At 38.3% G+C, this 14,076-nt stretch overlaps 1 protein-coding gene across 4 annotated transcripts in view; it reads right to left on the bottom strand.

Moving 5' to 3' along the window:
• Positions 1-357: 357 nt before the first annotated feature.
• CNTN3 (contactin 3) overlaps positions 358-14,076 on the bottom strand; it is a 423,344-nt gene continuing 409,625 nt past the window's right edge. For all 4 annotated transcript variants that reach the window (XM_051851466.3, XM_089305416.1, XM_008260940.5 and 1 more), the window contains 3 exons: positions 6,233-6,345; positions 4,381-4,549; positions 358-2,334 (listed from right to left, as the gene is read on the bottom strand). In XM_051851466.3, coding sequence (XP_051707426.1) covers positions 2,234-2,334; positions 4,381-4,549; positions 6,233-6,345 — 383 coding nt within the window. In that variant the 3' untranslated portion in view covers positions 358-2,233. The remainder of the gene's footprint in view (positions 2,335-4,380; positions 4,550-6,232; positions 6,346-14,076) is intronic.

Below are 14,076 nucleotides of genomic sequence, written 5' to 3'. Positions count from 1 at the left end.
TAGCACTGCTCTGGGCCTGATACATTTTAAGAAACTACTTGTCAAAAATATGGGAGGAGCCACTTGTGGCCACACAAAGCCAAAGAAATTAGGCACCATAATTCCATAAAGTGGGTTTTCTGTTTCCCTTTTCCTCAGAGTTGAAATATCTTGAATATGGGGGGGTGAGGGTATTGTCTCAAAGTGCAGATTTTATTAAATTAGTACAATATAAAAATATTATTTAAAATATCCTGTCAAAAAATGGGAAAGCTAAATTTTTGCTTGAAACATAGAAGAAATAATAACACCTCCAAAGCTATGATGGTTCCCTCTTTGCCTCTGTAGAAGTTCTTATCACAATAAATGATATATGAGCCTTGATTATTATAAATTTTATTAGAATAATAGAAAATAATACATACAGATAACCATAGGATACACACACAGGAATTTAAAGATAAATTTTATACTTTTCAATATGAAACAAAGTACATATCTCATGGAGATATTTTGCTAGAAAGGACATGAAATAATAATCATCTTGAAAACAAAGAGTATAGGAACATAGTATAGAAATTACTAAATAATAAAAAGGTACAACTCCATTACATGTAGCATAAAATACAAGTACTGGAGAAGGTGCTTCCTCACTTTTTGACTGGAAATAACAACGGTCAAATGAAATTTACTAGCCATTCCGATTATTTTCTAGATATATACACTATATACAGATCTTACAGAGAAAGTTACATTTTTCTCCTTCGTGTAAGATGACATTAACTTAAATGTAATCTCTAAATGTAAAGTGGTATTTTATAAGGATATCAGAATTTCCTAATTTTTATTTTTTTTCTTGATTTCTGAACTGTTGGTTCTCAAATTCTGTTATCTATGGAAATATGAACAAGTTCCAGCAAAATGTGAAATTGGTAGGAAAGAGGTAAAAAAATTGATTTTGCAATGTCTAACACTCAATCTGCCAATTTTCATATATTCTCTACATATTGCTATGAAGTCATGTCTCCAACAATCCTTTGAAAAGCATATATTGAAAGACTGAGTCATACATATCAAAGTCAGCAGCATCACCATGGTTCTATTACAAATTTAACTCAGAAACTAAAAAGCCTGCCAGACTCACTCAGATACAAGGTGGGATTTCATTAAAAAACCATCTCCACCACCCAAAGAGGAGAGGGCCCCTTAATGGAATCAGAAATTGGAAATGAAGGATTCTGTGGATCTTGTTTAATATTTGAGTTGAGATTCAGGTCCTTGCTTATTGTTCACACCAGCTTTTAATAAAACCTGAAAGCTCGTTCATAGGCATGAAGGAAACAATTCCTTTTTAAATTTTGTTCTAATTTTTTGAGAATGGATAAAATGTGATTACGTCCAATTTTTATCACCGATTGGAATAGAAGGCATTCTCTAGAAAGTAGAATGCAAGATGAACCAGCCGGTCCTCGTAACTTCTACGTACTGAAGGAAATTCATGGTAACATTCAGCACAGGCCCGCTGCATTTGGGGTGCCAAAGTACTTTCATGTTTTCCTCTCTATCATTAAACGATTGATTTATGGGGCAGAGACGGAGCAGATCGTATTATTATCTCTACCTTTTACAGACGAGTAATTGAGAAATTCAGAGAGCAAAGTGGTTTCTAAATTCTCTTGGCCATTTCATAGTATCCTGAACCAGAGCCCAGACAGGCACTTCCAGCCCCACTCTCCAAATCACATCCTGCCTTCATCCAACTTGATAATTTTTAAAATGCATTTTTTACCTTTGAGGATTTAAGTCAGCATTTCAAAATGACACTGATTACATCTTAGAAATACTGCTGTTATAATAAGGAAATAGCATTCGGATTAAGTGAGTTTATTAATGAAAAAAAAACCTTCACATCTGTTTATCTGTGCCTCTGTGTGTGTGTGTGTGTGTGTGTACACTTGAGAGTGTGTGAGTCTTTAACTATAGGCAGTGCTTAAATTCATAGCTTAAGATCAATTATATCAAAAATCTGAAGTACATAATATGTAAATTCCTTTGGTTTATCAAGTAAATATTAAGGCATTTCAGATTCCCCTAAAAGGATGTACTGTTTTATTATATTCATATTTTACCTATAATGAAGTAGAAAGTTAAAAATACAGGGTTGAAAAACACATGCATAATCACTGCGTTTCATGAAAGCACTTTTTTCGGGTAACCAATGAACTTTCCGATGAGTACCAAAAAAGAGTAGATATCACCACAGGGCATTCACAATAAAGAAGAGTGCTATAGGGATATAGCCTGACACAGAGCAGACGTTGGAGATGGCTGAAGTGGATCCTCTTGCATCCATACCTGCCAAAGGTGATCACAGCTCATTACTAAGAACTGCACCCATATACAATGTACATACTATACAAAGGTTTGTGTCACCCAAGAAATCTCATGCTGAAATCCTATCCCCCCAGTGTGATGGTGTTAGGAGGCGAATCTTTTAAGAATTGACACCAAAGAGGCCAGGACCTTGATCTTGGATTTTCCAACCTCCAGAACCATGAGAATTAAATAAATGTCTGTTACTTCTATGATACTCAGCCCATGATATTTTGTTAAAGTAGCCTGAATGGACTTAGACACCAGGGAAAAGGAATGCCTTTAGGATCAAAATCAAATTATAGTGTGAACATCCCCCAGGATCACGTTATTATTTGTCCTCATTTTATTTACAGATGCAGGCTATACCAGTTATCAACAGTATCTATAAAGACACTGATGTGCGCAAGTTTTCTTAAGTGAGTCCAGGCTTTGTTCATCTAGTATTATTTAACTTTAATTGAAATTGGAAAAACAACTTAATCATTTTGAAAACAATTATACTAGATCACAAACAATTTTGAGATAATTCAATGGTTTAATTAAAGAAAGCTTCATTGGATAAGAGTCTGGAAAAATCTGTGCTTGTTTCTATTTTATGCATTCCCAGCTACATTATTATGCCTATTATAAAACATTTTTAAGAAGCAGTTGACAAAAGTTCCATTTTCGGAGAGCCAGCCTTGCACAGTCGCCAAACTGTGCAAACTCAGCGAGGTGGCAGAGGTCAGAGGAAAGGGTAGCCCTTGGACCCAGCAGCCGTGAAAGGCTAAACCGTGTCTGTCCCTGAAAAAGTAGAGAGCTGCCTTCTTTTATCAGTGCCAGTTTGTCTGCTGTAACCTAACTCTATACCTTGCACTACCCAGGGAACGTAAAGCACGTGTTGACTATTTTATAACCTAAATTAATAATAATAAACTCAAGTGCAGACGGCTTTAGAAATGTCAGTAGCACAAAATGACATTTTACAGACTTTTACATTGCAGAACTGAATTTTAAGATCAATAGTTCTCATTTTTGTAGGATGGCTTCATTTGCTGGTTTTAGTCTAAGTATGATGGTCTTTATGATTTCTTGGAAATATAAAATTCCTCCAAGTTCTTACATCTCCCCTTCTCTGCAGCTGGGAATGTCAGTCATTCCCTTTTGCAAGATTAAAGACAAAAGTTTCAATCTTGGTTTCTTGATAACATCAAGTAGGGCAATGAATAAAGTCATTTTTGTCACTAAGAACTAGACTTGAATATGAAGACAAAATGGGCCCTACAGTAGTCAGGTGGAGGCCCTGAAACTCCAGACATGGAATTTACAAGAAAAGACAAAATTGCTTCTGCCATTGTCACTGATAAAACACAGGCGGGCTTCAAATTTGTTTGGAAAATGGAATTAGGAAATAAATTTCTGCGAGTTCTTTTGACGCTGCTCCTAAGTGTGGCAAAGTCTGCTTGCCTCTCCAAGTGCAATCTCCATAAGTAAAGCAGGTCTCAGGTACACTCTGAATGGAAAACTTAAGGGGAAGCTTCTTTGAAATTAAAAACAAAATTTCTTCTAAAAAGCTACCTTTCAGTTTGGCACACCTGAGGGGTTTATGACCTAACTAATGTTATTTCTTCTACTTCAAGAATGAATAAGACTGATCTACAGTTTGTTGAAGCCCAAAGACTGGAATACTAAAGATCCTACAACCAGTGTCAGGGTTCAACACTGTTTTTGAGAAATGCTCAGGGAATTCTGTTTCTATAAACAATTCAAGGGCAGATTTAGGCAGAATGAGGGGGAAATAAAATTAATAAGGTGTTGCTAAGTGTTCTTATGTCCTTCCTTTCATCCTTATCTTTCCTCCTGTTTTGTATGCATCTGAAGGAATTGCTCCCACCCTCATCTCGAATATTCTAAAACCTTCTCAGTGCCTGAATGAAAGACAGGCTGGGGAGGAAGAACAGAAGGAGGCGCTGCGATTGACTTCCTCTTGGAGCTGACAACACTGATACAAATGAAGGAAGCAATGAATGACTTCCATCCACTTACTGGTTATCCTTGGAATCCTGATCTGTTCACTGCTGGTCCCATCGCCTCCATCTGTTGTGGCCTTGACCTCAATGATATAGTCTTCTTTGATGGGGAGCAAGAGTTCAGCCGACGTTTTATTAGTGCTCAGCACTTGCATATTATTTTGACTGCTAGTCCTATAGAAAACCTAAAATAAACAAATACACTTATTTCTTCCTTTTTTTTTTTTTTTTTTTTTTTTTTTTTTTTTTTTTTTTTTTTTTTACAGGGAGAGAGAGACAGAGAGAAAGGTCTTCCTTTTGCCATTGGTTCACCCCTCCAATGGCCGCCACGGCCATTGCATCGCTGCAGTGCACCGCGCTGATCCGAAGGCAGGAGCCAGGTGCTTATCCTGGTCTCCCATGGGGTGCAGGGCCCAAGCACTTGGACCATCCTCCACTGCCTTCCCAGGCCACAGCAGAGGGCTGGCCTGGAAGAGGAGCAACCCGGACAGAATCCGGTGCCCCGACCAGGACTAGAACCCAGTGTGCCGGCGCCGCTAGGTGGAGGATTAGCCTAGTGAGCCACGGCGCTGGCCAAATACTTATTTCTTATACTGCTCTCTTTTGTTTTGTTCATGGAAGTTGTGACTCCAAAATTATCTTGTCTTTTTATACCCACTGGACTATAAATTGCTTTCTCAGCTCTGTCCACAGGACTCTGATTAGGGCTTAGCATGTGGAAGAATTATCAGGTTCTCAAAGCCAAGGAGGTGGGGTTTGGCATTGTGGTGCAGCAGGTCAGGTTGCCACATGCTAGGCTGGCGTCTCACACTGGAGTTCTGCTGTGCCCTGGATGCTTTACTTATTTCTTTAAAAAAGTATTTATTTATTGAAAGGCAGAGTTAGAGAGAGAGAGGGAGGGAGAGGGAGAGGGAGAGAGAGAGAGAAAGAGATCTTACACCTGCTGGTTCACTCCCCAAATAGCAACAACAGCTGGGTCTAGGCCCATTAGAAGCCAGGAGCCTGGAGCTTCTTCCAGGTTTCTCACATGGGTGCAGGGACTCAAGCACTTGAGCCATCCAGCAATGCTTTCCCAGGTGCATTAGCAGGGAACTAGATCAGAAGTGGAGAAGTTGGGTCTTGAACTGGTGCCCATATGGATGCTGCCATTTCAGACTGTGGCAGGTTATTCACTATACCACAACACCAGCCCCTACTTCACTTCTAATCCAGCTTTCTGCTAATGAGCCTAGGAAAGCAATGGAAGATGGCCCAAATACTTGGGCACCCTCTACCCATGTGGGGGACTAGGATGGAGTCCCTGGCTCCTGCCTTTGGCCTGTTCCAGATCTGGCTATTGTTGCCCTTTGGGGGAGGGAACCAGTAGATAGAAGATCTCTCTCTGCACCCCCATCCCCTTCTCTGTTGCTCTGCCTTTCAAATAAATAAATCTTTGGAAAAATTTAAGGAAGTGAGAGAAGAGCAAATGCTTCCATGGAAAGGCTTAGCTGGATTGAGTCGTTGTGAGGCTGGAGAGGTAGGGCAGGGCCATACTGTATGAGCCCCTGGGATGCCTAATCAAGGAATCAGAGCCAATATTTTTGTTGTTTATAAAATAATATATAGGTGAGCATCAGAAGCAGCAAATTGATAAGTGCACAATTTATACTGTGTCCAAAATTCCCATGTTAGTGGAATTATTTGATATGCATCTGCATTTTAAAAATCAGAGATTTTAGTAAACTACTCTCTTTATGAAATGTTTGACATCTATGTCAAAATTAGATTACAGAAAGCACATCACCAATGTTTAGAAAATTCACTGGATCCAGCATCCCTTGGAAAGCACAGAAAGAAGGCAACAACGCTTTGCAAATACTGCAGCTTACTTTGTATCCTGTTACTTCTGATTCATTCTCCATTGCTTTAACTTGCTCCCAATTAAGTAACACTTTCGTGTCGGTAGCATTCCAGACAACATTTCCTGGTGGCTGACTGGGAGCTGGAAATGCAAAATGAGAAATTAAAACCGATATGATCACGGAGTGTTATTTCACACGGAGCAGATAAATGACCAGCGCAGGACGCTAGTGGAAATAGAGCAGTATCTCTTTGGTGATGCATGGTTTATAGATGGAATCAGAAAAATAACAGTAGCGAACTCTCCCTTAAAAAGGTATTTCACTTTAATTGCGAGATAATTCATTTTATCCTACTCATCATATACCTTAGGTCACTTCACACTTTACGGCATTTAATGTTTCAGAGAAGACGGGCTGGCAGGCTGACAGATAAGGAAATTCCTTTACCCACCACTAGAGGGAGGCTTGATGAGTCGAGAGAGGCAGGCAGTGCAACTTGTTTTGACACAGAGGCTGAGAGAAATTGCCAAAGGAGCAGATTAAAGTCACAGGAAATGAAGTGTGGATGATTTTTAAGCCAGCCTTGTAAGATGAGCAAAATGAGAGGCAATCAAAAATAAGGATTACTTAGATTTATTCTCATGAAGTAATGGCTACACACATGAAAAACTGCAACAGAGGGTCCATATTTTAAAGTCTTCATTTTCCAAGTTTAAATCCGTTTTTGAGAAAAATAAGGCAACACACTAAAAAGTTAATGAGAATTCCATTAGTGAATTAATGAAACTCTCTCAGGCTTATACACATGGATTCCTAGTTTATCTTTCTCTTGGGAACACTGGACTGTCAACCACGATGGGGAGTGGGGAGTCATCTCGGGCATTACTCAGTGCCAACTCAGGTAGGACACTGGGAATTCAGTTTCTTGTCATCCACAAACAGCAAGCATAATATTAGTTACTAACCAATAGAATCACAATTGCCCAGAAAAGTACTGTAATATGGTGTCCTTGTGCATTTAACTACAGATGGTGATTGGCTTAACGGGATTCGTAATGAGAAAGTGATATAAATGAGTGGTTATCCAGGGAAATTTCTATGAATTATTGGCTCCTTCATAAAGAAAATACACTCACAGCTCAGAAGAGCTCTCGGTTACTTGTGTGTAACTGATGACCCCACACAAGACTATATTCTCTGGGGGTTCTCTTGCTCACTGTCTTCTCTTTAAAATTATTCTATGTTGTCTCTAAAATTTTGTAGTATGATATTAATAATGAATTAGGTCAGCTAAGATTGTCCAAGCTGCAACGCTTTGATAACAAATATAAATGGCAGTTGCTTAAGGTTGAAATACTAATAACCAATTCTGGTGGCTCAATCCACATGACAGGAAGGTGGAGCTGTCAGAACATCTCCCCAGAGTGTCATTTCCCGTGGCCTGGCACAGGTTTGATTTGATGCTGCTTTACAATGGTCTGTCTTACCAAAAGGTATGTGTTTGGAGGTTTTAGAGAGCTTGAGTAATTATGGTTGAATCACCTATCCCGATACCTGCCTTGCAGAAGAAGTGACTGACATTGGGGTTTACCTTGTTTGAGTCCCCAAACAGATAAGTGGAGTGAGTTTAGCCAGAAATGAATACTTTTTGAAATGACAGAAAGACAAAAAACAGGAAAACTGAAAGGGAATGAAAAATAAAAAAGCTTGTCCTGGGTCTGACTGTTCTTTTTGAATCCTGATTATCAACGTTTTTCAGCATCAGAGAGTCATATAATGCTTTTGTCATGTATTGCTTTTGTCATTTTTGCTATTTATAAAGAGTTGACTTGATTTTTTTAAAATGTAAATGTCTACATTAACCTCATACTAAACAATAAGATTCACCCAATAATGAGCTTGACTTAACAGCAACATTTTTGATGCCTTCTAACATAAATGCAGCTAAGGTCTCTAGGTAGATACTAGCTTATGTATATAAGAGGTAAAAAAATTTTTTTAATTTATTTGAAAGACAGTATCTGTAGTGGAAGGAGGAAACAAGTCTTAGAAACCAGGACCTAGCCTCTTATCTGTCCCCTTTAGCCCAAGGTGTCCTTGTTTGTCCTTTATCAAAATGAATTCACCAATACAGCTGGCCAACTGGACTATTTACTTCTGCAATAGATAAGAAACTTGATGAGGAGGGGGTTGTTTAGGGGAAGTCCACATTCAAAACTCCCCCGCCTGCACTTTCCCAGAAGAGGGAGGAGGGGAGAAGAAATGGAGGGGCCCAAACTCATGTCCAGTAAAACCTAGTCTGACTACAGGCTGGGCTGTCCGTCCTTTATTGAAATGCCTGCCTTGTCTATCGAGTGTAGGAATTTCTTTCTCATTGCTCTTTTTAATTAAATTCTTTGCAAATAGCCGAAAATAAAATAAAATAATCTAATGCTTCCTTTAAAAAGATTTAAACATGTTTGTGAGCAACCTTAAAAATAATCCTTTTTTTAATCACAGGTAAGAATAACATCATCTGGAGAATTCTAAACTATTTTCCATGTTCAAAATTCTATTACTGTCAGTCAGGTAATGCTGATCAAACATCTGTAACATGTTGGGCATTGCAGAACGTGCCTTTATATAACCATTTACTAGATCCTCATAGCATTACTTTGCCATTAATGCTCATCTCTGTATATGGGTTATCTGGACCCCAGAGTTTTAAAAAAGACAAAAACATCATTTACTCATGTTCATTGCAGCATTATTAGTCAAAAGTCAGAAGCAACCCAATTTAAATTGTCCACCAAAAGATGAATGGATAAACAAAGTATGATATATGCATTTAACAGAATATTATTCAGCCTTAAAAAAGCAATGAAATAAGGACATGCTATACAGCATGGTTGAACCTTGGGGACATTATACTAAGTGAAATAAACCAATCACATACACACACCACACAAAAAGCACTATATGATTCCACCAATGAGGTATCTATGGTAGTGAAATCCACAGAGGCAGAAAGGAGAACAGGGGTGCCAGAGGCTGGTGGAGGGGGAGTGGGGAGCTGTTTAATGAGGGACAGTTTCCCATCTGCAAGCTGAGAAGAGATCTGGAGACCTATGGCACAGCAATATGAAGATACTTAGCCCCATTGAAGTGTCCAATGAAAAATGGCTAAAATGGTAAATTTTATGTGTACTTCACTACAATTAAAAATATAATTAAGAAGCCTTGCTAGATATACAACCATTGAGAGGTATTATATGGAGTCAGATAACTCCCATTAAATCTGCTGGCACATAGGAAGATGATGGTTATCTGCCTCACTTTCAGAGACCATGGTTTCTGCCTGCAGGAAGATACACTTCTCCCTTTCGTTGCCATCTCCCAGACATTAGCTTCCATCATCAGGACTGCTTCAGCCAATGAGCATGAAAAAAAGGAAAATGGGCTGTTATGAAGTGGCATCTTTAAAGACCACTAGGGAGAATGGTTCACCTTTTTCTTTTTCCCCTTTGCCCTGAGAAGAGCTATCCCAGAAAGTGGCTGCTCCTTCAGTCTGGGTCCTGGTGGGAAGGTGGAATGAGTCAGATCTGCTTCTCACTCATCCTGGACCATTAAATATGGCTATAAAAGAAACATTTCTAGGCCATTGAGGCTTGGGGGTTTGGGGTATTGTGGCCTGAGCTAGCCTAATCTGAATGACAAAGTTATTAGCCAGCAATCCAAGAGCTGTGAAGCAACACAGGGAATTTCTGCAAAGGCAGGAAGCTAAGTACTGAAGTAGGAATGGGTAGGAGACAGTAGACAGCATAATTCCAGGACTTGTAACTTCACTTTTTGTATTCTATCTCATGTGGAAGTACAACCCAGATCAGTTTTGGCCCCAAGCTTTATTACACCTAATCTGATATATGGACTACATTTTGAAATTTTTTTGGAAATCATGTCAACATTCATATCCTACAGATTTTCCCTCTGTTATTTCAATTTCTATTGATGATAGGATGCTAAAGTGGAAAACAAATGCTGCTTAAAACTAATGTAAATCAAGCAGAGAGGTGACATCTCACTATATTTATAGCACAGCACTAATTAATGGGCTATAAAATTATTTAAATAGCTTTGTGTTTTGTAACAAAAATTTGATCTTGAAAGGTTTTTATTATTATTGTTCTTTATGTACTTATCTCAGTCCTCTGTGTGTCTGATATCCAGAATCAATAGCAGCTTTATAGATTTTATTTATTCTGCAGATATCTGTCTCCAAACCAGTGCTTACAGTTATATTACTATCATTGTGTGAAGGTGAGAATACAAGACCTGTCTACCAACAGGAAAATGGATAAATGAGCTGCAGTGTATTATGCCAATGGAGTATTACATGTACATGGTTATGATATACAGGAAACTAAAAATATATAGTATACCTTCCACTGATACTAGAAACATCCCATAAAACACAATTCTGCAAAGACAAATGATATCAATGACGCCATTTTTGAGTGATGAGATTATGAGTGAGTTTAATTTTCTGCTGTATAATTTTCTTTTTTCCGAAACTTCCTACATTGAATGTTCTCCCTTTATGTAATAAAATGTAGAGGTTGTTAAAGAACATTGTAATTGGGAGTTTTCAATTGGTGATGTCTTCAAAGTGGTGAGAGTGAAACTGGCATTTACTTTCAAAATATGGAATTTTAAGAACATATGCTTGCTGTGATTAATTATACAAAACTCAGTTTGTTTCTTAACTCTTGTTTTTGGCCATCTGATGGTAATAACATGACTTACATGATAAGTGGATGTTATCGCCAAGAGCTGGAAGGTACACTTTGCACTTGGACTTTACTTGAGATAATCACCAACATGTGCAATTAAGCTGCTTAAGCCTGTGATATTGTGCAAAAAGTCAAACAACTAAAAGCCACTTTCTCTCCAACAATGATATATATTTGTTTTGGGATTATTGAAACTTTCACAATGGATCTAATTTTTGATCATATTAAATTGATTTACTATTCTAAAATGAAACAAAAACATCTTTTAAACTCATCTAAAGATCAGCCATGGGGTCCCACCTAGGGTATCAGGGCAGGTCTTTATTTGTTTTCTGGGAATTTCTTTAACCAAAATTTCCTCTTCTTTCGGTAATAAAAATGTCTGAGACTGTAAACTATAAACAGTCAACTGGCTAGAGTATTCAGAGGCAACTGGGACAGATTTTCCAGGGAGTGCCAAAGCTGTCACTAAATCAAGTTCATAAGATTTACACACAAGATTTGCATGATTCTATATTAGCTGGAATTTCCTCTTTGAATCCTGGTAAAATTGCATATTACTTTATCTTTCTTCAGAGCCTGCACAATGAGAGATAACTTTGCTGAATCCCAAAGACAGGAAAAAAAGAATCATTCATAAATCTGAGGAATGCACACTATTAAGCAGTGTATTCCATTGGTGTATGTGTGATTTGTGGTACACAAACACAAGTAATTTACACACATAGGTGGGATGTGATACACAGAAAAATCAACAAGAAGCATTCAGTCACCTACAGAGAAATTCTCTTCCAGCCTTCCCAGTGCTTTTGAGAGAAAGTTGGGTGTGGGGGCTTGCAGGTCTTTAATACACTATTATCACAAAGGGGAAGCAGGTGCAGAGGTTTGTATGAGCAACAGCCTGTTGGCCTATTTTTTCATTGTATTGTTAAACTTATTCTCTGCTTCTCCACTGCACAGATATGAAGTTAGATTCTAAGAGTGAGCCTAGTGTTTAAGGTGCTTCTAATGATGACAATAATCCCATATCAAAGTGCCTAGGGTCAATTCCCAGCTCTGGCTCCTACTAGTGCAGACCCTAGGAGGCAGGACTGATTGCCCAAGTGATTTGATTCCTGTTAACCATGTGGGTGATGTGGATTGAGTTCCCAAGGATTAGTCCTGGCCATTGAAGGCATCTGGAGAGTGAACCAATGGGTGAGATCTCGTATCTTTCATTAAAGTAAATTTTTTAAAAAGAGAGAAAAAAATAGAATTAGGATTATATTTTAATATAAAAGTTGCTAAGTCAATTTTTAAAAAAGATGCTATGTACATATTAGTTGAGAAGCCCAAAGAGTGGCAAAAAATGAGGTAAATCACAAAATTTGCAATTCCTCATATTAAAATATATCATGAGCCATAACTTACACTAGGTGGTTATCATATTCAATTGTACACAGGAAGACTTTAGAAATTCCAAATTGTGTGTTGGAGGTGGGAATATTCATTTTATTAAAAATCTCTGAGCTACTCACTCTTTCAGTGCTCATTGACTCACATTTCCTTTCTACTTCCTGAAGACACACTGCATTGGTTTCCTTAGAATCAGGCATGTGTTTTTGGCTTAACTCACATGGATAAGCATTGCATTTGGGAAAGCAAAAACCAAAATGCAAAGCTGAATGTATCTTTTAGTATTGCTCTATTTTCCCAATTCTATACCACATACAATAATTAGCAAAGACATAAAGAAGATAGCCTTGTTTCTAGGGAGTCTGGGCATGTGATCCAGAACAAATCAATCAAGTCTTTCCAACAACTTGAATTGGCTCAGGAACAGGCATTCACTAGAAATGAATCAATAATAAGCTGACATAGCTCTGAGTGGAATAATCAGAAAGGAGCTGCTCACATTTCTTGGGACCCCTGATTGACAGAAAAGAGCCCTTAAGGTATTATAGCAAAACAGTTACCTTAGAATGAAGCTAGGGAGGAGTGCAGACAGGTGATAGAGAGAGTCATCATTCAACAAATACTGGGCACAAACTATGATTACTTAGACAATGGATACGGAACAATGGTCAAACCAGGCAGAAGTGTCTTCCCTGAAGGAGCTGACACTTAGTCCCTGCAGGGTGGGGTGACAGCAATACAATCAACACACACAAGACATCCATAAGGGCACAGCACAGAGAAGGAGAGGGGGGTTGCCAGGAGGAGAGGCCTTGCACTTTTAAACGTGGTGCTCAGGTGGTACTGAGGTAATGAGGGAGCTGAAACAGGTGGAGTATCAGGTGAGTATCTGCAGAGTCTTCTAGGCAGAGGCAACAGCAAAGCAGAAGCTGTGAAATGAAGTGGAATGGATAAGGTAGAAAATAGTAGAAAGTGAGAGTAGAAACAGGAGAATAAATACTTTGTTGCTTTTTTAAGGATGTAGCATTTATCTGGACTAGATGGACAGTGACCAGAAGATTCTGCATATAGGAATGACATCATCAGCATTACTTTGGTGGAAATTGGCTACACAGTGAGAGATGGAAGTAGCTCGTGCTGGAGTGGCAGCATGAAGGCAGTAACAAGTGGTAGATTCTTGATATATTTAGAAGCCAGAGTCTGCCCACATTGTAGGGTATGAGAGAAAGGGAAGAGTTAGGGTGATGCTAAGATTTTTGTCCTGAAGAACCGAAATAATGGAGTTGAATTTACTGAAATGGGGAATATTGTAGAAGAGATAGGTTTACAATGGGGTGGAAAGAGAAATCAATAACTCAGTTTTAGAAAAATAGTTTTGATACCTTATTAGATGATTCTTGAAGGCATTGTTTGAGTGTCTGGATTTATTTATACTAAAAGCCAGAGGTAATACTTGACTTTCAAATTATTCAAAGCAGAATATTTGTCCTAGAAATTCTTTCTTGAAAACTCTGAACATAAAACTCTCAATATGTTTCCTTTTAGAAACCAACAAATTCCATCATGTTCAGCCATCTGCAAATTTCCCTCATCAGCTCCATTAGATGGAAGACACTGGTTCAGAGTAACTCTCTTCGGGTGGCAAGTGACAGAAGCTCATCTTTGATTACTTAAAGTGGCTAATTAGTGTTTAACGTAAAATGCTTT

Source organism: Oryctolagus cuniculus, chromosome 10 (genome assembly GCF_051225735.1).
Source record: "Oryctolagus cuniculus isolate XC-2025 breed Fujian yellow rabbit chromosome 10, ASM5122573v1, whole genome shotgun sequence".
Lineage (NCBI taxonomy): Eukaryota > Metazoa > Chordata > Mammalia > Lagomorpha > Leporidae > Oryctolagus > Oryctolagus cuniculus.
Note: the sequence above shows the minus strand (reverse complement) of the source record. Positions and strands in the feature narration are given on the sequence as shown.